Source organism: Mastigoproctus giganteus, chromosome 7 (assembly GCF_048544385.1).
Source record: "Mastigoproctus giganteus isolate SK-2022 chromosome 7, ASM4854438v1, whole genome shotgun sequence".
Lineage (NCBI taxonomy): Eukaryota > Metazoa > Arthropoda > Arachnida > Uropygi > Thelyphonidae > Mastigoproctus > Mastigoproctus giganteus.
In genome coordinates this window covers 5,184,224-5,209,420 of record NC_143581.1, presented here as the reverse complement: position 1 = coordinate 5,209,420, position 25,197 = coordinate 5,184,224, and the positions used below count along the sequence as shown (strand labels likewise).

Here is a 25,197-nt window from a genome sequence, read left to right as displayed (position 1 = left end):
TTATAAATTAGAACAAAATTTAAAAATATTCTTCCTTTTACAAGAATAGAGAAAGATTAAAGAATTGATATAAAGTGGAAAATTCTCAATTACACAAATAAAAAAAGAGTATATACATAATGTATAATTTTTTGTCCATAATTAGAAAATTTATTATAATTTCTAATTATATCCTTCTATGGGAGGTCGCGTGGTTATTTCTCTAAATTTTTTTATGAAATCGTTTTTTAATTATTTAGAAATTACAAAGGTGGTAATAAAATAATAAATAATGTAAAATATTCTACTGCATTTAAGATATATCACAACATAAAAAGTATGAAAATAATTTCCAATATTTATAAATTACTTCACAAGATGTCGCTTTCAGCGCAGGTAAAAATACATTTCCAGGCAGACGATCACGGTCACGCGCTGAACTGGATATTTGAAAACATGGATGCTAAATTAAATAAATACAAAATGCAAAATAAACATTATGTTTATTATTTTTTTTTTCACATTACGCTCTATATGTCTGGAAATTATTTTGTTCAAGCAAACAAACAGAAAGTAACACTTAAAAAAATTGTTTAATTAATAACGTTTCATAACTATAAAATTAAGAAATATGTATTCGGCTCCAGAAGGAACAAAATATGAAGCGTAATTACAAAATTATTCACGTGGCACCTGAATTTAATAAATTATTACTAACATTTTTTTTATAAAATCATTAATCAATGTATATTTATTCTATCATAAATATATTTATAAAAACATCTTAACAAAAATAAAGTCTCTTTCCTGTCATCAGGTTGTTCCTGAACATGCGCGGTCAATGTCTTAGACCCCATAGACGGAATAACTTGTAAAACTACAACCTGTACAATATTCGAATCACCGCGGTTGATAGCACACATTTTATGGAGTTCGATATATGGACCTTTCAGTCATGACCATCCGCAGGTTTGTTGTTTGTTTCTGTTGATTCTGCTGGGTGAACCTCAATCACTTTATAACCATCAACATCATTAAGTTCACGGGACTGGAACTTGGCAGCAATGGTTTTCTCTCCTGATGTTTTAGGCGTCAGCTTGGTAGAAACACGAGCTTCATTTCCGGGTAGGACATCCCTACAGAAATTAAATGGTTTAATAAATTAGATATGATTTAACTTAAATAAACTAATTTATAAAATAAAAAATGCCCATAATTAGAGAATTAAATTGTTGTATTTGCAGGCTCCACTTAGTTGAAGATCTCTCTCTCTCTCTCTCTCTCTCTCTCTCATAAACGCTACAATGTTTTCCAATATAGCATCAAAAACATTAATTTGTTAAGGGTACCAATCACCGATTTCCATGATATCTAATATACCAAATGGAATCGGCAAATTGACTGGGTCCTTTTAATTAGTAGATGAAATCTCCATTTCATCTACATGATTGCTGAGTTCAGTGTAGGTCTAAAAGTCAGTGATTCAAAGAAATTTTATAGATTATCTACCAGGAAAAATTATAAAAAAATTTAATATAATGAAAATCACAGACAGGTTGTTTCAATCGCAACCATTCGAATCTGTTTATTTTGATTCCGTCGAGTTAATCTAAATGCAGAGATATCATTTAGTTATCCAGATTAGAAATATTTGGGTAAATTCAAAGAAATACATACAAGAAATTTATTTTTAGATGGTTCCTGAAAAGCCTGCCACTTCCCTGCACTGTATGGTTAGCACTGATGCTAATATTGCTAACTGCATATATTTTAATCAATATACAACCTTAGTATAAACCAACTCACCCTTTCACATATAATTTCAACGGTTGCGTCAGACCTGGTCCCTCGATAGTAAAGATCCCTTTCTTTAATGGTCTTGGAAGAGGATTCGTGAAATAAGCATGAATGGTGAACTCCTGAGCTTGGACGAACTCTCCTTCAGTCTGAAGAGCAAAAAAAAAAAAAAAAAAACGCTAAACATTAAAAATAAGTTATTCCAGTAGTGAAATAATTCAATTGCGTTTTTATTAGACATATATTAGATATTATGTTATCTTTATGTTTTTATTAGATATTTATTTTAATATTATCGCCAAGCCATTCAACAAGACTTAGATCAATTGCATATTGGGTCAAAAAAATGGCAACACTACAGTTAATGCTTCTAAATGTATAGTTTGGGGAACAAAAATCCTGGAGTTTTCAGGGGCAGAATACTAAAAAGACTTATCTTACGTGAGATTTTCCATGCAGTGTAAACAGGCGGCTAGGAAGGAAACACACTATGTCCAGTCCATGATTTAGAGGACCTGCACTGAGAATTTTATTCCTCATTTGCTCCCAAACTCATCATTGCAAAGCCTCAATAACACACACTACACTAATTTCTCATGGCCAAAGTTCTTTTGAAAATTTCGAATAATATTGTTCATTATTCAGTATTTGCATATATAAAATAAAACACGCGATTCTTATGAGAAAGGCATGACGTGGAGAGGCAATTAACTTTAAAATAATAAAATCACTTTAGCTGCACGCGATAAACTGAAAAAAAAAAAAATTGTTTATTGGTTACTTAGTGTAGGTAGCGCTGTTATTATCAAATAACCAGATAATCTTGCCCTAAATCGGACTACGTTTCAGAACTACATTTGAGATTTGGGCTTTGAAGTCTCATTTGGGATCAATTAGAGCACACCAAAATTTTTGTGCTACTCTGCGTGTTGACAAAACTAATGCTGAAAAGAATTTCTAGAGAATAATTAATTAAATAATTTATTTTAAATAACTTATTTCCAGACTTCGTATACAGAGATATACTTAATGGTTATTGCAGAGAGTCGGCCCCAGACTTGAGTGGTGTCCAGATAGACTCCCGATTCGCTGACCCTAGTTTCCATCAAAAGGCTTATTTAAAGAACAACCAGTTAAAAACATTCATCTTACCTCTATTTTAATGTCAGGCATTCGAACTCTGAAATCATCTTGTGCGAAGTATTCAAATTCTGTCTCTAGAACGCTGGCTACTGCTGAAATGTTGAAGGCCGCTTGGTCCACAAGGGCTTTCTCGTATTCCTTGAAGGTGACTTGCATCTTGGCTTCTTCCTCTGCAAGATAATCGATGAATCAGCAAGGTGTGTAGTTTAAGAATAAATTTTTTCGAGAATGTCAAAGCCCATCCAAATGTAAATTTTAATTTCGTGGGAAATATTAATCATATCCATACATTACTTTTAATTAAGAAATTTTTGAAGATCTGAAATCAATAAATAATTAGCTAGAAATCATACGAGAAATGTGTCGCCACTTACCAACTCCATCAGCAAGTTGCAGCTCAAACTTGTCTTTCTTCACGAGACTCTTTGCTTGACCTGTATACAACACTGTGATGACCCGCAGTATAACCTCAACGGTATAGGACTTGTTTTCCCTGCTTTTGTTCTTTATGTTCAGCCTGACCTGCAGGGTAAAAAAGAAACTATCATTAATCTTGGTTAACTAATCGAAAACTTCTAAAAGTTCCAGTTAGTTGAACTTTAGAAAACATAATTGTAACTGTTGTCCAAAGCCGTTTTTCTTATATCGTGAATACTGGGTTGCTCTGGTCTCTTCGCATTATTTGCCTGTTGTTTTAGGGAAAATCCGAGGGAACTAGTTTTTCATCCAGAGATAATTTTGCCGTGGTGTTAAAAACCTTTCATCCTAACGGAAAGTATTTCTCGATTTCAATCCATCAACTGGAATCAAGCCAGGCCCTTTTACTGAGACAGGGACTCATTGTCTACTTCCCTATTCGCGAGGGTGTCAAATAGCGTAACAAAATAACGCTGTGTACTGATGGGTTTGGAGGTGTTCACACTGTACGCTATTTTACTAAGAACTCTCAGCTTCCCCACCACATTTGGAGCGAAGAAGGGTTCCGCAGAGGACTCGAAACGTGGCCTATAAAATTTTAGCAAACTGAGAACGCTGGGTCAAAGGCTTTTTTTCATGTTTCCATAAAACTAAAAAATACTGTGCAGCATTAATATGATATACTACGAAATGAATTTGAGAAGGAAATATTGTGGAATTTGTGTTAGAATTGAAAAGGACATAAACAAAAGATTAAAAACCTACTGTAAAAGGGGATCCAATCACGATATCATCCAATAGAAGGAAGTCAAACTGAACGTCTTCAAAATCGTCGTTGAGGTAGTACCGAGAAAATGAGTTCCTGCACATCCGCAAGGCACGTAACATGACCTCCCTTTCCTCCTTTGAGTCTGTTAACAAAAAGTAAAAGATAAAGCATTTCATTTAATCATTGAATCATTTATAAATACGGCAAGTTAGCAACACATGTCTGTTTTCAACATTAAAACGTACTCACGTTCTTTGAATTTATATTCGTGGGTTAAGTCTTCTCTGTCGTAACTTCCGACAGCCTTGGTGCTGATGAACTGGCCAATGCTGGAATTAGATGCAAAATTATTAAATGCCATATTTCACTAACTAGCAGTACAGTAACACAAAGCTAAAATATTTAGATTATGCAAAGCAAAAGGAGATTTTAAATCATGACCTCTACACGAGTATTATACAATTATCGAAACATTCCTTTTTTTTTGTGTAATTGCTTATTGAATATGCCAAGCACGCTTCATTTAAGGGCGATTCGAAATTTTTTACAATAAGTTTTCGATTGCTTTTCGTTCAGCAAGTTTTTGAATATGTCAATAACCTATTTTACGTTACATCTTCGAAACAAAAGAATTCTCTTTTTGAGAATTCTCAAAATGCATCCTAATTACAATGCACTCAATACTCACGTGTCTGTCGCTTTCTGTATCAGCTTCAGGGGTTGGTTCCTGCCTCGATACCTCCAGTAAACCTTGTCAGCATTTACCTCCGAATACAGAAATGGGGCATCGTATCCTTTGAGGATCTCGCCCCTTTTTACGGCTTTCACACTGCAAGGACCACACCGGTACGTTCCTAAAAGAAACAGTAACTTTAAGGATAAAAACCCCTCTGCAAAAAACGGAAAAAAAAAATCTGGCTTTACAGCTTCTATCTGAGCATGAATGAAAAGAAACTAACCGTCTGATGATTCTTCTTGTGGAGTGGCATCAATAGCTTGCCATCCTGAATAGTCTCCTGGTTCCAGATCTGGCCTTGTCATCCAAGCCTCGTTCCAAACATGGAAGTTCCTGAAGGGATGTATTTATTATTAGCGCGGTTTTAGGAAAAAGATAAGCGTTGAATATTATTTAACAGTTAGAAATTTTAAATATATTTTTAATAAAGAAATTGAGGATCAAAAAATTCGAAATCAACCAAAAATTTTAATTACTGCACGTAGTTAGACTTTAAAAGAAAATTGATAATTATCGGCGTTTATTTTATTCTGACCACGTCCAAATATGCCCGAATGCTCAACTTACCAGACCGAATCCACATTCAGGCGTTCCACCGGCTCTCCCTCTTCGTCATAGAAATAGTCAATGGTGAGACTACTATGTGTATCGTGGGCTGATGCGAAGTTGGTAATACTTCTGGCGGGAATACCCAAAGCTCGACACACTGCAAAGAAAAACTTAGTGAGACTAGACTCGTGACACTACAGGGCACTGCAGACAGCGCTGAAATGGAACTCACCTGTTGTACTGACTCCAGAGAACACCCAACATTGGCCGAACTTCACTGGCTTCTTCTGTTTGTAAAACTGCTGCAGGATTGCCTGACTACCAGCCCATTGAGTGGGAGGTTGCCCTCCGCTGTAGTCTCCAGACCAGTTACCAACAAGAACCCCTGCATCGTCTGGCGCATTCACCTGGAAAAGAATACGCATAACCAATATGTAGAACAACCTGGAGTTTTGAGTGGTGGTTGAACAATTTAATAAAACATTTTGCTTACAAGGCAGTTGACATCATGAAGGTTGTACTTACAACTGCCGATACGTGGCGCGCGACTTTCACAGGATCGGCTCTGGCTACAACAGGTAGCTTCCCCACGTGGCTTAGCAGATAGCAGCAGCATTCCAGAATATTTTCTTCGAACTGAAAGAAATCAAAAGATATTTAAGAATAAATAATGGACAACTACTGCGCATCACGTAAAAGATAAAATAAACACACTGGCCAAAAATATACGAACCTTTGTATTTAGACAGAAGAAATGCAAATAAATGGAAACAGATGTAAAGAAAACTAAAATGGGGTGAGGACGTGTTACCTCACTGGATATAAAGAGTACACAGGCTGTTCGACTGCAGTAATCTGAAGCTAGAATTGGGGAAAACGCATGATCTCACAGACTGAAAACGGTCTTATCGTGGGTGCACATTTAGCAGTAGCCACGATTCAAGAAACGAAAGACATAACTGGTTTCTCACAAGTATCCATCTCAAAAGTTTTTAATGACTGGAAAGGAAGCAGTTCTTCCACATCTCAAAAGGATGTAACATGTGGCAGAGAAACAAAACTTCAAGAGCGAAGCCATCGTACTCTAAGGAGGGCTGTACGGAAAAATTGACATCCAGTGTGCAGAAAATAACATCTGAATTCAACCAAGCTCTATTTCAACCAGTACCATGATCAGGGAATTGAAGAAATTGGGTATTGGTAGTCGTCTGAATATTCGGAAGCTAATTGTTTCAGGGAAAAAAAAACAGAAAAACCAGCTTGCAGTGGTGCGGAGAACATAACTGAATAGTGAAATTTGGAAGAAAGTCATGTGGTCAGACGAATCACGATACACTTTATTTTTTCCTGATGGTGGGCATAGAGGGTGGCAAGAATCTCAAGAAGCGATGGACCCTGCTTGCCTTGTTAAGACAACCCAAGAACCTGGAGGTGGTATCATGGTATGTGGAATGTTTTGTTGGCACGGGCTGGGCTCGTTTATACCGGTGGAGGTTCGAATGTCATTCATTGCCATTCACAAAGTGGCCAACACTTTTCCCGAAAGTGTTGGCCACTTTGTGAATGGCAATGCAACAGCTCATCGTGTCAGAATTATGCAAAAATGGTTCAGAGAACATGACACGGAATTCCACCATCTTCCCTGTCCCCCCCATGTTCATCTAATCTCAATCCTATTGAGAATGTGTGGGATACGCTGGAGAGAGCTATTCGGCAACGAAGCCTCTTCCTACATCTGTGACCCAGCTGCTCGATATTTTGTTGGAAGATTGGTTGCAATCGATACTGAATAAAGGTTGTATTATTAAGTTTCTTTCGCTCCATATTTTATCTTAATGTTTTAAATAAGTAAAAAAAGTATTTTAAGTTGGCTGTGATATTATCCAAAGATGTCGGGATATGTTACTAGACAGGAGAGCAAATCGGTTTAAAGGAGCAGTTTCGAATTCATAAGAAAGAAGTAAAAATAAGCCACTACTGGATATGGGAGGCATTTGAACACATGTTTGAGATAGAGATCGACAAATGGGTTGGATTTTGTTGATAGTAATACACATGTAAAATGTTTTTGAAAGTCACGCCTCTTTTTATATGGCTACACCTTTCTGTTATTCAAATGCAGAGTTAGAAATAAACGTACCTGCCCAAAATTCCAGACTGTTGGTCTCAGCCTGTTGTAGCTGCCTCTCCAGATTAACCCGCCGTCATTGAGTACATACTCCTTCCTCCACTCGAAGTTGGACATATACACAGTGTCATCTGCAATAAAAGATCGTTCGTTACTAATCAAAACGTCTTAATAAATAGAAAAATTTTAAGAAGGGGTGCACACGATGGCTGTAATATCCAAAAGCTGAGAAAATAGCACTCTTCCGGTTCTCAATAAAAATTGAAACGGTCCAGCGAAAACACTCACCTTTATTCCAAGGGTTGAAGAGGATATAGATTGGCTCCTTAACGGAATGTCTTAGTATCTGAGCATCATCTTCTTTTTCTTTCTTTAATTTGGTGTCTATGTCAACTTTCCATGCCCCCACGATGGTTGATGTGGTGCTCGACACCTGAAAAATGGTCACGAATAACGTTAGAATCAAAATCGAATAATTATTGATGAAAAGACATATTTTACACTGTTAAAAAAAACGTTAATACTGTAAAGTGATAATGCGGGACTGAATATCAGATAAAAGGCGCTAAGCTTGTCCAAGAAGAAAGGATATTAAAAAAAGGAAAGAAAAAATATGTTAGTTTTTTTCATTAATTTATGAAAATTGCTAAAAATTACACATCATCTTGGATTTATATTTTCAAAAGACGTTTTATTTACCATATTTACTCGCTTACGTTTAGGGTGATGGTTTTTTCGTCTGCTGAAACTAGCTTACAACTCCAGCCATCAGAGGGCACCACTTCATCCACAGTAACAACAGGTATGATGATCATAGTGCCTTGAGCGTAGGACGGCATGGGGGCATCTAATGTAAAAAACATCAAAAATACGATTGTGGTGAGAAATACAAAGCAAAAAGAAGGGGTGTGTGTGTAATTTGCATAGTTATGTCATGAAAATTTAATGCAATTATATTAAAACCGGTTAGTACCTTGAACTGTGAACACCAGACATACTGCGTCTCGGTCACGATTATAGTTTCTGTTGAAAGTCACTTTGACTCGAAAAGGAGAACCCCTGCGGATTACTAGCGTGGGTGGAGTCTTCTGAACAGAATCGTAGGCCGTGGTATGGTGGTTGGTAGCGTTCTCTCCCACACAGAAATCCACGTTTTCCACAACGAGGACGACGTCGTCGACTGTGCTGCCATCTGGTGCTAAAATAACAGTAAAGATATCATTCAATACTTCTTCAGGGAAGTTACAAAACTAATTACTTAATGAACAGAACGTATAAGATGTCAATGGATATAAAGAGATGTTTTTACCATCTGGCAGTTACAACAATGATATTTGAAGAGCAGTGCAGTAATTATTAATGAGGTGCGTAACTAGGGTTTTACCAAGAAGAATAAGTGTTTAATTAAATTCTATATTAGTTTTTAATAAAATTGCAAACCGGATTGCGTGAGTCTTTTCAAAGAAGTAATGCTATTTACAATTATAAAACTTCTTTTGAGGATTCTCCAAGCCAAAACACTGTCTTCATTGTCTTTAGAAGCCTCAGATTATACGTCCTCTACTTTCCGCTTTTATGACCTCAAATCGACGTGATCGCCCCTGGCAATGTGTGCGCTCTTTTTTAAATCCAAGCCCAATCATAACTGCACGCTGTCCTCATTATCGTCATGACACAGATCAAATCGCACGTGCATTACGTCACTGCCTGTAATAAATAGAATCGATAAAGCCTTGAGTTGTTGCCAGCAGCATGTTATCGCTGTCCTTGAATGTCCAGCCCGGTTCATCAAGGAGGTCCGGATTCGCAACAACCTTGCTTGGTGATTAGCATCCAGTTCTTTCTGGACAGAGAGAAATTGGTGGAATGATGTAGGGAGAGCAGTTACGTTTCCTGGAGCGAATTAATGATCCCAGGAAATGGAACCCCTGCCAATAATCTTCCACTACACACACCTTTCATCATTAATTATGGACTGCAATCAATTTTTGGAAAACTGGAAATCACCTAGTGTCCATCGTGACAAACTTCGATACGTTAGTTCTGGTGTGTTATAGGGACACTGATATGAAACTAAACAATTATTATTATACAAAGTATTAGAATAAAAAAAGGGAGGGAGGTGTTAAATAATATTTAAGAGGGTAGCAAGTTATAATAACGAAAGTATGTTGCTTCAAAAGTGCCAGGTAACTTATTCCTCTGGTCTGAAAAATGACAAGGTATAATATTCCGAATGCACGATGGTTGTAATTGAAAGTTTAAGTACTGAAATTCTTAAAAATTTCAATACTTATTGCAAACTGTAAATATTGAAATTCCACGAATACTGAATCGGTTTTCCATGTGTTTACATCTAAAAGAAAATGGAACACGCTGCAGTCCCTTTAACACCACAGAAATGGAACAACAAAAGGGGGATGTTATTTCTATGCTAACCATTAGAAAGCTACTCATCCAGATATGCTTAGTTTACCTCCCACTCTACCAAACGGATGCTTCTAGCTTTGAACTACAATCCTGGTTAATAACCAATCTCATCCCAGCTCTCTCTCTCTACATTAATGGATGGAGTTTTAAAAGATACGAAACTCCACCAACAACAGATGGAAAAGCTAAAAGATCGACTTTCTAAGAATTGGTGACATTATTTTTCACAACTTACAAGACATGGAACTCTCTCCATGTTCTTTTACTTCTGACCACCTGCCACTCACATGTTCCCACAAAGAGGAAACAATTAGTAATCAAACAGCCTCTCCACAAGCTAAACTTACCTGCTCCCTTAAATTTCTTAAGCCAAAAATAAAATGTTTCACCAAACTACCTACTGGACCAGCTAAAAAGTATGAATATTGATGAAGAAAACCAGGAAACTTATAAAACGGACCGTTAAAATAAAGAAAGCAGCACCCACCATCTCCCGGATAAAATAATTAAGAAGAATATTTGTGCGACAAGACCGGACGTTTGATATGGAAGAAAAGCTCTTTAGAAATTGGGCAGACCAAGCTTTGAAAGATCAAGGGAAACCAGCAACCACCAGATTCCTACCTGAAAGCAAACCACAGTCTCTCATGGCCCATTATTGAAATTACTATTACAAAGGAGCAGTTGATTAAAGCGATTACCAGCTTATCTAATAAGACTACAGTTGGGCCGGAAGGCTTCCCTTTATTTGAGGTCAAAATATGTTCAATTTATATTGTAGGCATCCTTTTACTCATTTTTCAGGGTATTCTACAAACGGTACTATTCTTCTTTTTGGAGGACTTACTGTGTAAACTGTTCCCAAAAAACAAATATCTAAAGTTACCAACAAATATCGTCCTATATCCATTGGATACTCTTTGCTAAAAATCTTTGTAAAGCTAATAATCCCTATATAATAGTCGGCCACTGCTACAGAAATGGACTCCCACATCTCCACAATTACTGCAGCAAAGATCTACAATAACAAACCTTGATGCATTATTTTGGATTCAACGTGCTATCAGCAACACGTCCCAAAGAGGCATCTTTTTTGACATTAATTCAGGTTTCGACAATTTATCAATTCAAATACCGCTTATTATATTAAAAAACTATTTCAAGGCAACTGAACATTAATCCCTGTTCTCCGGAACCTCTTTAAGGAAAGGATACTCATCTCATCACATCGCATGGCAACTACCACACTATGACTACTATAAAAAGAGGTATACCACAAAGTGGAGGGGAAAACACTACGTTCTTTGCAGTGGTTCTAGAACCGTTTCTGATAAAGTTTACCAACTTCAGCTTTTACATTAACAACTTGAAGTTGTTTACCATCTTTAAATCCTAAAACCAATGAAGAAATCAAAATACTGTTATACAAATCAACCTACTTGTCTATTAGTTAGGGCTGTCAAAGTTAAAAATGAATGAAGCAAAATCTTCCCAGATTTCATCAAACATACCGAAGAACAAATGACCTTCATATGTCGATAAATGGCAACCAAATTACAAACATTTCATCCTATACGAATGAAAACCTCACATCCGTATGAGGTGAAATCTGGCACGGGGATTAGATGCCAAAATACATCAAAAGATGCCTCACGCTTATCCCTTTATACGCCTCTAAGAGATATAATCCCCAATCCCATCAGATATTCAGAAGTTCCTGGGAAGTGAGTGCTGGATCCTGAGATAGCTGAATAGATCTGAGGGTTTCTGTTCATCATCTCTAGATCTATACTAGATGCTAATATGAACAAGCTCACGGGAAATCAAAAAAGGTTGCCAAATTACTAATTAATAGGATAGATTCTCTCAATGATATAACTGCAGCTTCAAGTATCCTCCCTAGAGAGCGACATAAAAAACGCCATAGATCAACTTCCCTCATCCACTCACCAACCTCCTCTGCCTTAGGACATGTTACCAGCACACACCCCTCAATATTTTACCACTCTGAAAACAGAACCCAATAATCTGATCAATGACAAGAAATTCAGGAAGAAAATTCTAGAAGACTTGCATTGGAACTTCGATTTTCGGTGAGTCCTGGATAACACCATATAGCAAAATCACCAACAAGTTCAATTTTATTCGTTCCACACTGTTTTTTTTTTTTTTTTTGTTATTGTTGTTGTTGTTTTGTAACAGAACACTACTTAGTGCACTACTAGGTTTCAAATGGACACTATCAACTTCCAGAAGTTCTCTAAGCACATGACCTACAGAAAATAAATTCTTATTGGTGATTTCCTTCTCACGAACCCATTCTTATCCTTATTAAAAAAAAAAAAAAAGGTAAACTGCAGCCCTTATCAACCCACTGCAGGATGGAAGCCTCTTCAACAATTCATGCTGAGGGAAATGGACCATAATCTGCCACGCTGGTCCAGTGCAGGTTGGCAGATCGGAGGGCTTACTGCTTCCAATTATAATCTGCAACTTCTGTATGCATGAGTCTTTGACAGCAACGTCACTTTCATATTTTTACTGGTTGCATAATTAATATCTATCCATTATGTTCAAAATTTCATAACATCGTATTTACAACTGCTTATTTGACTTGTTTCTAATTGTATATCCTCCTGTAAACCCTTTTAGTCCAATGGGCTGTTCAAGTGGGGAGGAGGATTTATAATAATAATAAATTTTGAGTCTTGGGAAGGCATTATGATGAAATGGCACCCATCTCCACGACTTTTAAGAGGATCTCAACCTTCCCATTGAATGGTCCTCGAACACTATATGCTTCTTTTGAGATCTGCCATAAGATGAATTCACTTTCATGGCTAGTGATGCTTTTCCGCAAAGAATTTTGGGTCCATTCACTTTCTCCCAGAACCCTCTAGCTCAGTGATCACTGATCTTATAACCCAGCATTGTAAACGTTGTGAGCGTTGTTGGGTAACCACGCTCTATTACATTTTAGAATTATTCGGGACTGGCCCTCGGTTTTGATAATCACGATTTCATTAATGAGTAATAAAAATTAAAGACATATTTCAATATAACTGAGTCACAGTCTTCAAAAGATGTGACAGAATTCCATCATCTATTTCTCTTGATATCCCAAATTGTTTTATAACTGTTACTTAAATTTTGGACATCAGTGTATAAATCTAACCACTGTGAAATCTAAATTATTAATACCGGATTTGCGATTCTAACTGAAAAAATAATTACATCTAGTGGCGCCACCTGAAATGTTGCAATTCTCCTTGAAACCGGCAATTAACCCTATTTTTAATTTTCGCTTCCCCAATCGGTGTCCATGAGCACGGGCCAGTGGAAGCAAACACGTGGACACAGAGAACCCTGTTGTGCAAGCGTACTGCCCGGAGATGTGATTATAGGCGCCTCCCTTCTTTTCATATCCCGAGGGGGTCTACAGTATACTACACTATTGATTCCCCGGCATTTTCCCCCCACCAGATTCACCAACAAAACACATCACGCGTGTCCAGCTACTTTTACTGTACACAAAGAGAACTGACTGCTAATTCACCTTGTTATTTAGTGAGTCTAACAACGTGAGGAAAATAAGGGGAAAATATTCCGCGTGAGTCATTTGCCCTTAGTGTTGACCTCCATTCATAACTACCTTTTCTCACAGTGTTAATTAACAATAAAAAATCACTTCCGGGAGGGAAAATATTATTCAGAAATTCTTCATTTTTTTTTTTTTGCTTTCGCGTGTTTGATCTCTGGAAGCTAATTCAACCGAATTTGCATAACTAAGACAAGTTTTTTTTACTATTCTGCACTGCACATCTGTCTTGAGAATAATCCCCAAATCTCTCTCGTTCTTTACTGCCTGTAACTCAACTCCTCCTAATGTTTAAGTCATTTTGGAACTGTTAGTACCAAAGTACAAAACATAGCTGCCACTTTTCTGCCCGTCTCTGAAGCCTGTCATTTTTCTAGGGGAGTACTGCCCAGGACTAGTCATTGACCATACTATTGTGACATCACTCCGTGTATCCCGTCTTCAATGCCATTGAGAAAAATCAGAACCAAGAAGTCCTAGCACAGGTCCTGGAAGGACCTCGCTTCTTTCGGATAATCTGCTCTCAGACAAAGCAAATTTTAAACAAATTTAAAAAGGTGGAGTTGCTTCATTAAGCAATATAAATCGTGTTTATGGCTTATGTCCTTGCAATCTGAATTTATTCATGGCATGGGAAAGTGCTTGTTGATGATTAGAATTCTGTTTGTATTAGACTGGTGTGCTAGGATCAAAAAAAACCGTTACTCTCGTGGGAATTTGAATAAGAATAGCGACCTTTATATTCGTTCTACTTTCTCATTGAAGTATGAGGTCACCTTAAGTTTCCCCCTTCCCCTCTCCGCGGAAAATGCCGTAAGTAGAACTTCCTCATGGTTCCTGGGAATGTCACACGAGAGTTATTAACTGCCTAAATTATCCAAAAAGTGTATTTCACAGTTCGTTTAAGAGTCATTAGTGGGGCCATCTGGCTAAGAGCTTTTTTTCATCCCGAAATGTCGGTCTATAGAAGCAACACTTTCTTAGGTTATCTTCTAACTTTTCTCAAATAATAAATAAAAGGCAGCTGAACACTGAATCTTCATAATGAAGGGTTGAGCTAAAAAAATACTGGTCTACTACTAAGTGACGTTATCGGGGCACAATGCAGGTGTAACTAAATCCGTTTACAATGCACCATAAAGTAGAATCTGTTTACATAAAATCCTAATTCATAATATGAAAGTCAACACCTGTACAAGCGAATATTTATATTTTTCTATTAATTATATGGTTGTTTCCAGAATAACAAAAGTCGACATGGCTTTTAATAGGGTCTCTATAATTTATTTTACATTTATTTGTATTGATAATAAAATTATTTTCCTGAGAACACTGGGCGAAAACAGTGATTTCTGAAGATTAATACAATGTAGTCTGTTCCGTGGGGGAAAGGGCGAAAATAAATGCCATTAATGTAAATGTTAAATATAGAGAAGGCCCAGAGAGGAACCCTGGGGGAGCATTGCCCTGGAAGGAGATACTATGAGTAGTTGCACCATTATGAATTATTCTGTAGGATCGATGGGCTACATAACGCATTCAACCTCCAAATTAATCCTCTGAAATCGGCACAAATCATTTTCTCACTAAAGGGCTTCCGAACCATGCTGGAGCCTATACTCAATGTCTCCTCAGTTCCAACTGCTCAAACGCACAAAGATCTGGAGATCGTTTTCGACCAAGCTATCCTTCAGCTATCACGTTAACCTCATACATTCTAGGCTGACCAGTACGATGGGGCGCCGCCAAGCAACAGTTGCTCCACACCGACGACCCACACCTGGTATAAAGATAAACTGCAGCTATTATCAACCTACTGCAGGATGGAAGCCTCCTCAGCAATTCATGTTGATGGAAATGGACCATAATCTACCACGCTGGTCCAGTGCGAGTTGGTAGATCGACCGTATTTAGCAGTTAGGGGCTTGAATCTGTTGAACCCCTGTCTACTCAAGGAGCGTGTGCTACTATACTCCCGCTCCTGACCACTCGGCTACTGAGGCATTGATATTAAGATATAGCGTATCAAATCTATACCCGACAGTACTGTACGCTTCAGAGATATGGGCCTCGGATGACGAATCCAACCTTAAAAAGGATATTTGCTGCCGAATTCCAGCTCTTAAAATGGGCCAACACCAAACTCCCCCTTCTCCCAGTTCTGAGAGCAGCACAGTTAGAAGATTCCCTTCAACTGCGCAAGCTCCAATCTTACATCGGAGAAAGAAGGCTGCTATTCAAAATCAAGATGGCCAGGAGTAAAATTACAGAGCCGAATTTTTCGGATCACTGCTCTTGGCCCATTCTTCCTCTTATCTCTGGTCTTCAGCAGACCATAACTGGCTAGTACTTGCCAACAGATTCCTGCCAAAGCAAATGCTGTCCTCACTGCAAGCGATCGATGGTGACCTCCAAGAAGTGGTCAACAATAAAAAATACAGAAAGAGAATCCTCACTGAATTGAACTGAAATTTGAGAATCGAAGGCTCAAAAGACAGTTTCCTCTGTCTACCTTAGAGGCAAAATGATTTCGGAAAACCATGTTGGTCGACATCGACCCACATGAGCGAAAACCATGCTGTTCCGAAGCTAATAGAGGATTGATAAGTTTGGAAGTTTTGAACGACAGTGTTAAATATTTTGGATAAGCTATTAAGAAGAAGTGTGATCGGTCCATAATTTTTATATCAATTTTTGAATCTTTTAGATAGATATTGTTGTATAAGCGCTTTTTAAAAAAAGGTGGTATAAATTCCTACAGAAAGATATTTATTAAAATCTAACTATGGCTTACTTAACAACCTCTCTAATCATTCCTAACACCTCCGATCCCACAGTAACTTACCCAGAATTTTCCTTGGGGAAAGCTAAGGTCAGAGTCGGGGCTTTTGTCTGAAGAAAATTACTCAGTTTATAGTTTCTTTTTATTCTAGTCTCTTTATTCATTATTAAAGCTCAAAAAGCAAGATGGATTTATAAAAGTAGCTACCATCAGAGAGTTCATTATCCGACAATAGAAAAGGATCTATCGTTGATTACTTTGCATTTTGACGTCCGCTGCGATGGGTTGCAAGAAATCCCTGTTTATGGAGATGAAGTGAGAGGCGTTTGCTTCCAGCTTCCTGAGAAATAGGTTCAACAGTTGTCTATAAATAATCGACACAATATAATCGGGATTTTAATTGTCTAAACTGGGAGTAAACAACTTTTTTTAATCACAATATACAAAGTCCTTTTCTATGAAATCAATCCGTGAACGCACAATCGTTTGAGTTGACTACAGTTCAAGTCGCGTGGGCTGCTGAATACGGTGATGTTCCTTGTACAGTATTGTCTATATTATGAACTATTCTGATTTTTTTTTTTTTTGTATTTTGAAATTGGCAGAATATTTTTATAAACTGGCTATTGAGTTCCCTGACGTGCTTCTGAAGGAACCATTTGAAGCCTCGTGATCTATCATTAAGTCCCCAGAGTTGTGGGTGATACTCCTCTTAATAACACAGATTACTCCCACTACGGCATTCAAAGATCACTTTCTAAGAACTGGTGATCCACAAAACGGACAATGTTAAAATGAATCAGAGTATCATATCTGCAACAGGTGTCTTTTAAAAAGTTTCTTTTCGTCTGTCGATTTCTTCAAGGGCAGTAAGCTAGAAAGAAAAGAAGGAAGGTGGGGCAGGAGGCTGTGTTGAAATCGCATTCCTCACCTCTATTAATGTTAGTAATGTACTGATAGGAACGCCCAGAACTTATGGCACGCAATCAGCGCCATCTGGTGTCACAAGTGGGTCAAGGGTTTGCTCCCAAATACGAAAGAAATGCGCGCAGATGTGACGTCATGCCTTCCGTTCACTGGAACCGAAGCGATTTCCGGAGGAATTCCTAAGCGTACGAATTAAATCATCAGCGAAATTCTCGCCTATTTCTTTGCAGACTGGTCAAGTGACAGGCTATTCGTTCCACAGCGTAAAACATCCGGCTATTCTAATGACGTTGATTAACGTTTCTCGACCGGGCTCTTCACCAACGTCATTATCCAATTCGCCCCTATCCTGGCGTCTTACTATTCGCCTCTCAGAGTTCATTAACCTCTCAGCGAGGGTTTGAAGCAAGGAGTTCAAAAAAATTGAAGTCTGGTTGAGAATATTTCAAATCTCTCCAAACGAGTAACAAGTGGTGAACCCACTGTACTGTTATGAACCTATCTGCATCAGGTAAAACATCTCACACGACGTTTTTATTACTGCCAGTGTGCTCCTTATTGAGCTCAGTTGTAAGCCCTTTCATCCCCCTCTCTTCTCGTCTAGAGTAATTTAAATATTGTTCAACTTGGGAACGTTCCAAATATGACGTCACTCGATTTTTGTTCACCACGCAGGACATTAAAGAGACGAAAGACAGATTTATTCGATTCAATTAACTCAAGCGTTGACTTTCACGGTGAATAACAAAAGTCCTCAAGAATATCATAAGAAATAATCTCAGGACCAAGAACTTGGCGCAGACCTCACTTCGCCATCTACTGACCTTATCTGAGGAATGTGTGAAGTCAGTCCGGAAAGAAGTCTGCGACCTCAAAACATCCTTCAGAGCAAGATTAATAAAATTCTTTTCTCCTTCACCGACGTACACCGTCCGGTTCCGAATCGAACTAGAGACCCTTGGAAGTATTGGCGGCATAATATCAGCCGTGTCTGCTCCAACAGCCTGACCAACCGGTTCATTAATGCAGGCAACTTTTTTCTGCCCCCTAAAGCGTGTCAATTGAACGAACAACTGGCAACAGTTTAAATGAATGTAGGTTCATCGCAATCCATTTTCGAAGAGTTGTATAAGAGAGAGTTGACATACGCTTTCTTTTATACCAACATGGGAAAAAATCATTTGTAATGCGTCCTAGAAGTCCAAAGAGTACGATTGTAATCTTGAATAAACGAAGTACAGTAATCTATAATCCGATTTTGACTTTGTCTGGATTAATTCTCAAGAATCAAAACTTCGAAAATTGAGCATTAGCTTGAAGTCTACCTAAATCACCAATTTTATATGACAAATACGCTAATATGAAAGTTGAAAGGCTGATTAAGGAATATCAGGCAGGCGATTAAAAGAGAATTAAAAGTCCCTAAGCCCAAGAATAATTTTCTTTCTGGATTTCCTATTCTAGCAAAACGGGAGTTTGCCACTTCGATAACATTTGGAAGACGCTGACTTTAAAGAAATTTCGTATCGCTGCCTCGGGTTGGCAAAGTTATGCGGCCCATTTCCTGAGACGTAGAAGGGGACCTGCCCATTGATTACCTGTGGTGTGCGGGTGACATCACAGGCATTTATTACGCATAGCAACGTGGAAACCTGCCCAGCGATCAAGGACAAGCAACTATAGAAGTTCTGAACAACCTACTAGTTTCTAGTTGCCATCAGTAATCAAACACCCACTAAATTCAACAGATATTTTTTTTCCCTAGTGACTTCCGCTTGAGGAGAAAGTTTATTTAGGAAGAATAAAAAGAACAAATAACCAGTGAAACACTTATCTAGCGATACTGTCTGGATCTACAATCTTGGTATTTACAGCAACCTAACGCCAATAGTAAAACATATTACACAGCAGACATGAAGAAAGATTGTTCTTAATTATTTAACAAGCAACAAGAGTAATAACATTGCATTTTTGATATGTAATAATTTTGTACAAACATTATTTATTTAATGATTTGTTTTGTTAAGTCAGTGTCCTCTTTATACACACCCTAGAACTTGAAATTCAGACTGAATAAACGCGTCAGCTGTTTGGTAACCTACCTGCTACTTCGATAGGGTGGAGTCCACTATATGTGGGCAATTACTGTCACTTCACTTTGCAAGAAAATAAAAACAACTGCTGAGACTGCAAAATAGTTTATGGTTGTATTACAGCGATCATTATTGATTTTATTTCAAATAATAATCATAAAGCTTTATTCATTTTTATGAAAAATATGTTTCTATCTATAGGGATCCATGCTAATAATTAATCTAATATTACTTAGATTTAACAGAAAGACGAAATTGTTAACTGATGTTGTGAAAAACTTCTTGAGACATCTGATTTCACTTTTGGGAAACCAGAAGTATGAAGAAAATATGAAATTTATTAAACTTTGGAAGAGGAAGAGGAGGTCTATTACAAAGAGATATAAGAGATATTTGAAGAGATATAAGACTGGCGAAAACAAAAAGAGTGGTCCTACCCTTACCTCAATTACTTGAACGTTTCAAAAATTTGATCAATACAATTTAACCCTGTCCCCCGCGCTGACTTTAAGCAATCTTTTCGATCTCCCACTTCAAGCAGGTCCACATCTTTCCTAAATGATATTTCAAGCTTATATGCTATATTTAAGGTGTCGTCTAACCGTTAATATATGGTAGAATAATCACATTTTTCATTTCTATTGGCAAAGTTCCTAGGAGAGACATTTATTCATCTTCCATCTATAGCGACATTGCCTGAATCCAAGGATTCGCTTGTTTGTTTTACCTCTTTTTCCGCTTCCTTCGATATAATTTGATTTCATTAGCCCCTGGTGCCTTGTTTCGCTTTTTTTTCCGCTTCCTTCGATATAATTTGATTTCATTAGCCCCTGGTGCCTTGTTTCGCTTTTAATTATCATAACTTCCCCTTCTAGTTTCTTTACGGTTATCATAAATCATTCAACTCCCAGTCAGTACTAGTAAGGCAGGTTTTTCTCATACTATGCTCCAAGATACCTGGGAGTACATGAAAACCAAAAGAATTCAGAGTTTTGTTGGCCTTTGAGTGGGGTCTGCGGAAAATTTTTAAAGCTAAAACGGAGTTCTTAGATCACTACAGTTTAAGAACGAGTTATCTAGGTCACTGGTATCCTCAAGCTTACAAACTTCGTCATATGAAAAAATGTAGATGAAAGAAAAAAATTTATTTAGCTTAATAGCAACCATTTCAGGATCATTAATACTGTTACCACAAATATTAAGTGAACAAATTTGGTTGATTCTTTCTTCTGCTTTTACTTCTTAGTACTATAAGCGAAGAAATCCTTACATTCTTAGATAAACATTTTCTTAACCTCCTTCAGTATGCCTAACCCCTGTCCACATAATACTGTGATCACTCTTTGTCAGCGACGGTTTCTTTACTTGCAGATTCTCAAGAGTTGATTGCTCCTTATGGATAACCAGGTCGAGAATATTTCTTTCCTCCTAGTGAATGTCCTGCTACTAGGTGATAGGCTACACCACAAGTCTTCACAATAAGACATTCTGATTTCTTCCCCATTCTATTTGTTTGTAATGATGTTCATAATATTCATCTGGTCACACTCTTACTTTCTTCTTCTTCATTTTTCCATTCTTATGTCACATCACACTAATTCAATATAATTACCTACTGGAAGTACTTGTTTTGAACCTATATGCTTGGATAAAAGCATTACTTTCATCCCTTTCTGTCAAGTCTACCCCTCCACTGTACACGATGTATTTGCCATATTCGAATTCGAATTCTGCGTCCAGTATATCAAAATGACGATCGTTTATAGTGTCTGTATTTGTTGATTTAACCAGTATCTCAAGTTCTTTAATTTAATAAAATACACTCCTAATTTTAGTATACAAAATTAGGGAAATTTTAGTATTTTCTCCCATGATAACGGTTCCTGATAGTCCTGAAGGGGATGGGTCAAGAAAATCCTGTACTTAGAATTTTCTTGACTAGATGAAGCCGATGTTTAGAAGAACGTTATCGTCCGTGAAAATCAATTCCGAGCAGATTAAATCTTTGAAAAGCTTCACATAAGGCACAAGGATCGATCTCTCTCTCTCTCTCTCTCTCTCTCTCTCTCTCTCTCAGAAAACTGGAGAAAGATGCATCTGTTCACTTCATCAATCGGTTAAGATCACACCCTAAAGATAAACTGACCACTGGTATTGACTCCAGAGATTATGTTGTTTCTACAGGAAATCCCATCTCATTTGGTAAGAGGGACTTTCGTGTAGAGAGGGTGAAGTTAAAAAAAAAAAGTCTCTCAAGGAGCTCTTTTTCCTGGAACTAATCTGCAACACCCCCTTGAAACTGCTTTTGAAAAAGCTCTTGAGCCGCTGCAGTGTCAAGACCTTTTCTTCATCTCCCGCAGCTGATGAAGCACACAGACGTCAAAATAAAATGCTGTGGGAATTTTGGGTCCCTATTGGTATAAAATGCGTATTTCGATGTAGATGTAATTTCAATTTTTAGATCTGTCTCCTGTATGAGTCACCACCAGGGTAATAACATCATCTGATGGTGATGCAATTACCCTAAAATAGCATTCCTATTACGTTTAATACGTTGGCTACCTTGGCTTCTGACTACCCTGCCATCATTCTGTCAATAGTCATACAGGCTTCCAAATGTGTGGTTGCATTCTGAGAAGAGGATGATTCTATTTTGTATCGTGTTAAATTAAAAAAGAAGTAGTTGTAGTGCACACTTTAATAAGCTCCGCTAATTTGCATGTTTCGGACTTTAAAATGGTATTCTGACATATATTCAAATTTATCACACTAATTTATATCAAATTTCACGTAAAAATTTACGTATTTAAGTTTAAAAAATAAATAACATTCCCTGTAACTTTTGGATATCAGTATACACAAAGCCCTGATAGATGTTTTAAGATTTTAGGCACATCAGCAACTTAGGCCATATTGCGGCCTTCTCGGTTCATTACTAATTGTAGTCGATTTGTTGTTTGTTGGATGAAAAACCATTCTACCCTTGTCTCCTACCGACAAACTCAGCCACGTTCTGAAAGGAAAAAAAATTAAAAACTTCTCACTCTTTAACGGGAGTCAACGAGAGAGGAGTTTTAGTAGAGGCTTTCCGGGTATAGCACAATTTCCATCCCCGGAGAGCCTCTACTTTGGAGGTAGGTGCCAACATGCATATTATGCTCCACTGGACCATGCAATAACTGTTTTACATAAATCAGAAGAGAAAAAAAATCGAAAACTCACGGTTTCACGTTACTTGGTTGGGAATTTCGGGACTTTTATTTTGCATAATTGACTTCTACATGGTGTGAATTTGCCAAAACGCTGAACTCCCTTTTTAGAATTAGGCTCTGAGTTCTTTCAGAATAGGCCATCGACTCTTTCCCTAAAGGGATGTGAACGTGATTTTTCAACATCCCAAACACTATCACCAGAACTTCCATCTGCACCTTTTGATTAGGTGCTTCAAGTACTTCTGATATTTCACCATCTGCATCGTATATCCTGATTTGTATATATTCAGAAATCTTTTACGGTGTTGAAATCTTCGCATATGCCGCCCCTAACAACCTAAAATAAACAATGGAACACCGCTGGTTATTGAAATGGGCCTCTTATAAGCTCCGAATTCTTCCGCCCAAAGGACCACTGAATTGGCAAATTCACTAAATACAAAAACCTCTTTGTTGATCTAAAAAATAAAGACTTTTCTTGATTTCAAAGATGATGGCTGGACTGATCTTCCAGCTGAATCTTTGGAAACGCTTCACTTTGCGAATTGCCCGCCCCCAGCTACGAGCTACATCTCTGCTGATCGTGAAATCCAACAGGCTTCCCTTACCGGACCAATTACGACCAACCAAATGCTTACCAATATACCTCAGAATCAACCTCCGAAATTTAACGCAAAAAGAAATACAGAAGAAGCCTGTTCAATTTACTCACCCCCCTCAAATAAGGACTTATTTCAGGGAGGTGGATGTCATCTGAAAGTGAATGAACTAGATACAATGCAATACTAACTTATATAACTTTAGAACACGGCGTCTAAGGACAGCAACACGTTGTGCATAAATAAATTCCTTCTCATTGATGTCGTATGTTCAACTATTTGATTGATCAACTACTTGTAGTTATAGTTATCCTTGCCCTCTAATTCTTGTCCTTTAATATTGCCACCCTCAATGTTAAATCATTAATTGTGATTAGAATGATTTTTATTTGGCCTGGTCGAAACAACCACTCTTGATTGTTGTGGGCATCCAGTTAATTGACTTTTCCTTAATCTAGTCAAAGTTAATTTCGTCCACTTAATGGCTATTTTATCTTAATATAATCGTTACGTATTTCCTTAAGATTTAAATTGCTCATCCTACGATCTCGCATCATAAACACTCTTTGTGCCTTGCACTGTCTGGAAAGATGGATTTCAACACGGCATTGTGTTCAGACGACCTTGAAGAGTTCCTTTTTCTTTTTTTATCAATGCACTACTGTCAGCAGCTGGTATAGAAATCCACGCGAAAACGTTTGTTGTGAAAGCTAATTTTTTGCACTGCTCTAAGCAATTTTCAGCAGCAAATAGGATTGAAGGTTATGCAGAAGGAAGTGTTTGACTGCTATTAGTTTTCTTCTCATTTCTTAAATCTTTGATGTGCTGATTCCCAATGATATCATCAGCTTTTAACATGGTGTCAATATTTTGGCCAGAATTGAAAAGTGTTTTTGCAAGATTTAAATAAGTGTTTACAAATTCTATGATATCTGAGGGTTTGTAGTATTTATATAAAAAGTTATTTTTATTACATTTATTTCTTGTGGTTTCCTATGGCAACTAAACGAAGGTGTAAGTTATCTCCAACCTCACACTGCTTTGTTTGTGAATATTACACAGATCAAAAGCAGAATGAGGCTGGAGAAAAAAATATGAATGCCTATGAGTGATCAAAAATTATTGGCACCTCATTTTAATGTTGTAGTTACAGAACAACACTTTGGGAGAATGGTTTCGTGGTAGTCGTAAGTGTACCTTTTGCTATACTTCAAATATGGAAAGAACCCACAAGCTATCATGACGACTGTTACTTCTGCATGGCGTATCAAAGTTTAAAATATCTGTGGGTTTGTAGTATTTATATAAAAAGTTATTTTTATTACATTTATTTCTTGTGGTTTCCTATGGCAACTAAACGAAGGTGTAAGTTATCTCCAACCTCACACTGCTTTGTTTGTGAATATTACACAGATCAAAAGCAGAATGAGGCTGGAGAAAAAAATATGAATGCCTATGAGTGATCAAAAATTATTGGCACCTCATTTTAATGTTGTAGTTACAGAACAACACTTTGGGAGAATGGTTTCGTGGTAGTCGTAAGTGTACCTTTTGCTATACTTCAAATATGGAAAGAACCCACAAGCTATCATGACGACTGTTACTTCTGCATGGCGTATCAAAGTTTAAAATATCTGTGGAATATAAAGATGTAATGTATCCCAACGTACCATCCTCTGTTCTATCCCTATCACACAATGAAGCCCTGTCAATTCTCAAACCTACCAGAGAAGTCTTCTCTGGGTCTTCTAGTCCACCTACCAGAGAAGTCTTCAAAACTGGGTGACGAATCTGGTGAATAGAGGATTCGGATTACACTCAGAGGCCTGTTCAAGTAAAGCATATTAACTTAATCATCAAGGGTTGGGCTACTCAACGAGGGATTTTAGTCTAGCCAAATCCAATGCGCAGCTCCTGATATCTCGCTAAAAAAGTGAAGTCACTGGACCCCAGCTGAAAGGTTTCCGCATACAAAAAATTAGCCACTTACGCAAGTTTTTGCAGAGTTCTCGGCAGAATCCTACTTGCTATTGCTTGG

General features: G+C 37.5%; 1 protein-coding gene across 1 annotated transcript in view; it reads right to left on the bottom strand.

Annotated features, from left to right (window-relative positions):
- Positions 1 to 671: 671 nt before the first annotated feature.
- LOC150082449 (annulin-like) overlaps positions 672 to 25,197 on the bottom strand; it is a 31,353-nt gene continuing 6,827 nt past the window's right edge. The window contains exons 2-16 of the mRNA XM_090377511.1: positions 8,492 to 8,716; positions 8,235 to 8,365; positions 7,807 to 7,951; positions 7,531 to 7,649; positions 5,916 to 6,026; positions 5,623 to 5,797; positions 5,409 to 5,547; positions 5,065 to 5,174; positions 4,794 to 4,959; positions 4,355 to 4,434; positions 4,102 to 4,247; positions 3,294 to 3,441; positions 2,929 to 3,089; positions 1,786 to 1,925; positions 672 to 1,115 (exon numbers count right to left, since the gene is read on the bottom strand). Of these exons, the coding sequence (XP_090233637.1) occupies positions 929 to 1,115; positions 1,786 to 1,925; positions 2,929 to 3,089; positions 3,294 to 3,441; positions 4,102 to 4,247; positions 4,355 to 4,434; positions 4,794 to 4,959; positions 5,065 to 5,174; positions 5,409 to 5,547; positions 5,623 to 5,797; positions 5,916 to 6,026; positions 7,531 to 7,649; positions 7,807 to 7,951; positions 8,235 to 8,365; positions 8,492 to 8,716 (2,183 nt within the window). The 3' untranslated portion in view covers positions 672 to 928. The remainder of the gene's footprint in view (positions 1,116 to 1,785; positions 1,926 to 2,928; positions 3,090 to 3,293; positions 3,442 to 4,101; positions 4,248 to 4,354; positions 4,435 to 4,793; positions 4,960 to 5,064; positions 5,175 to 5,408; positions 5,548 to 5,622; positions 5,798 to 5,915; positions 6,027 to 7,530; positions 7,650 to 7,806; positions 7,952 to 8,234; positions 8,366 to 8,491; positions 8,717 to 25,197) is intronic.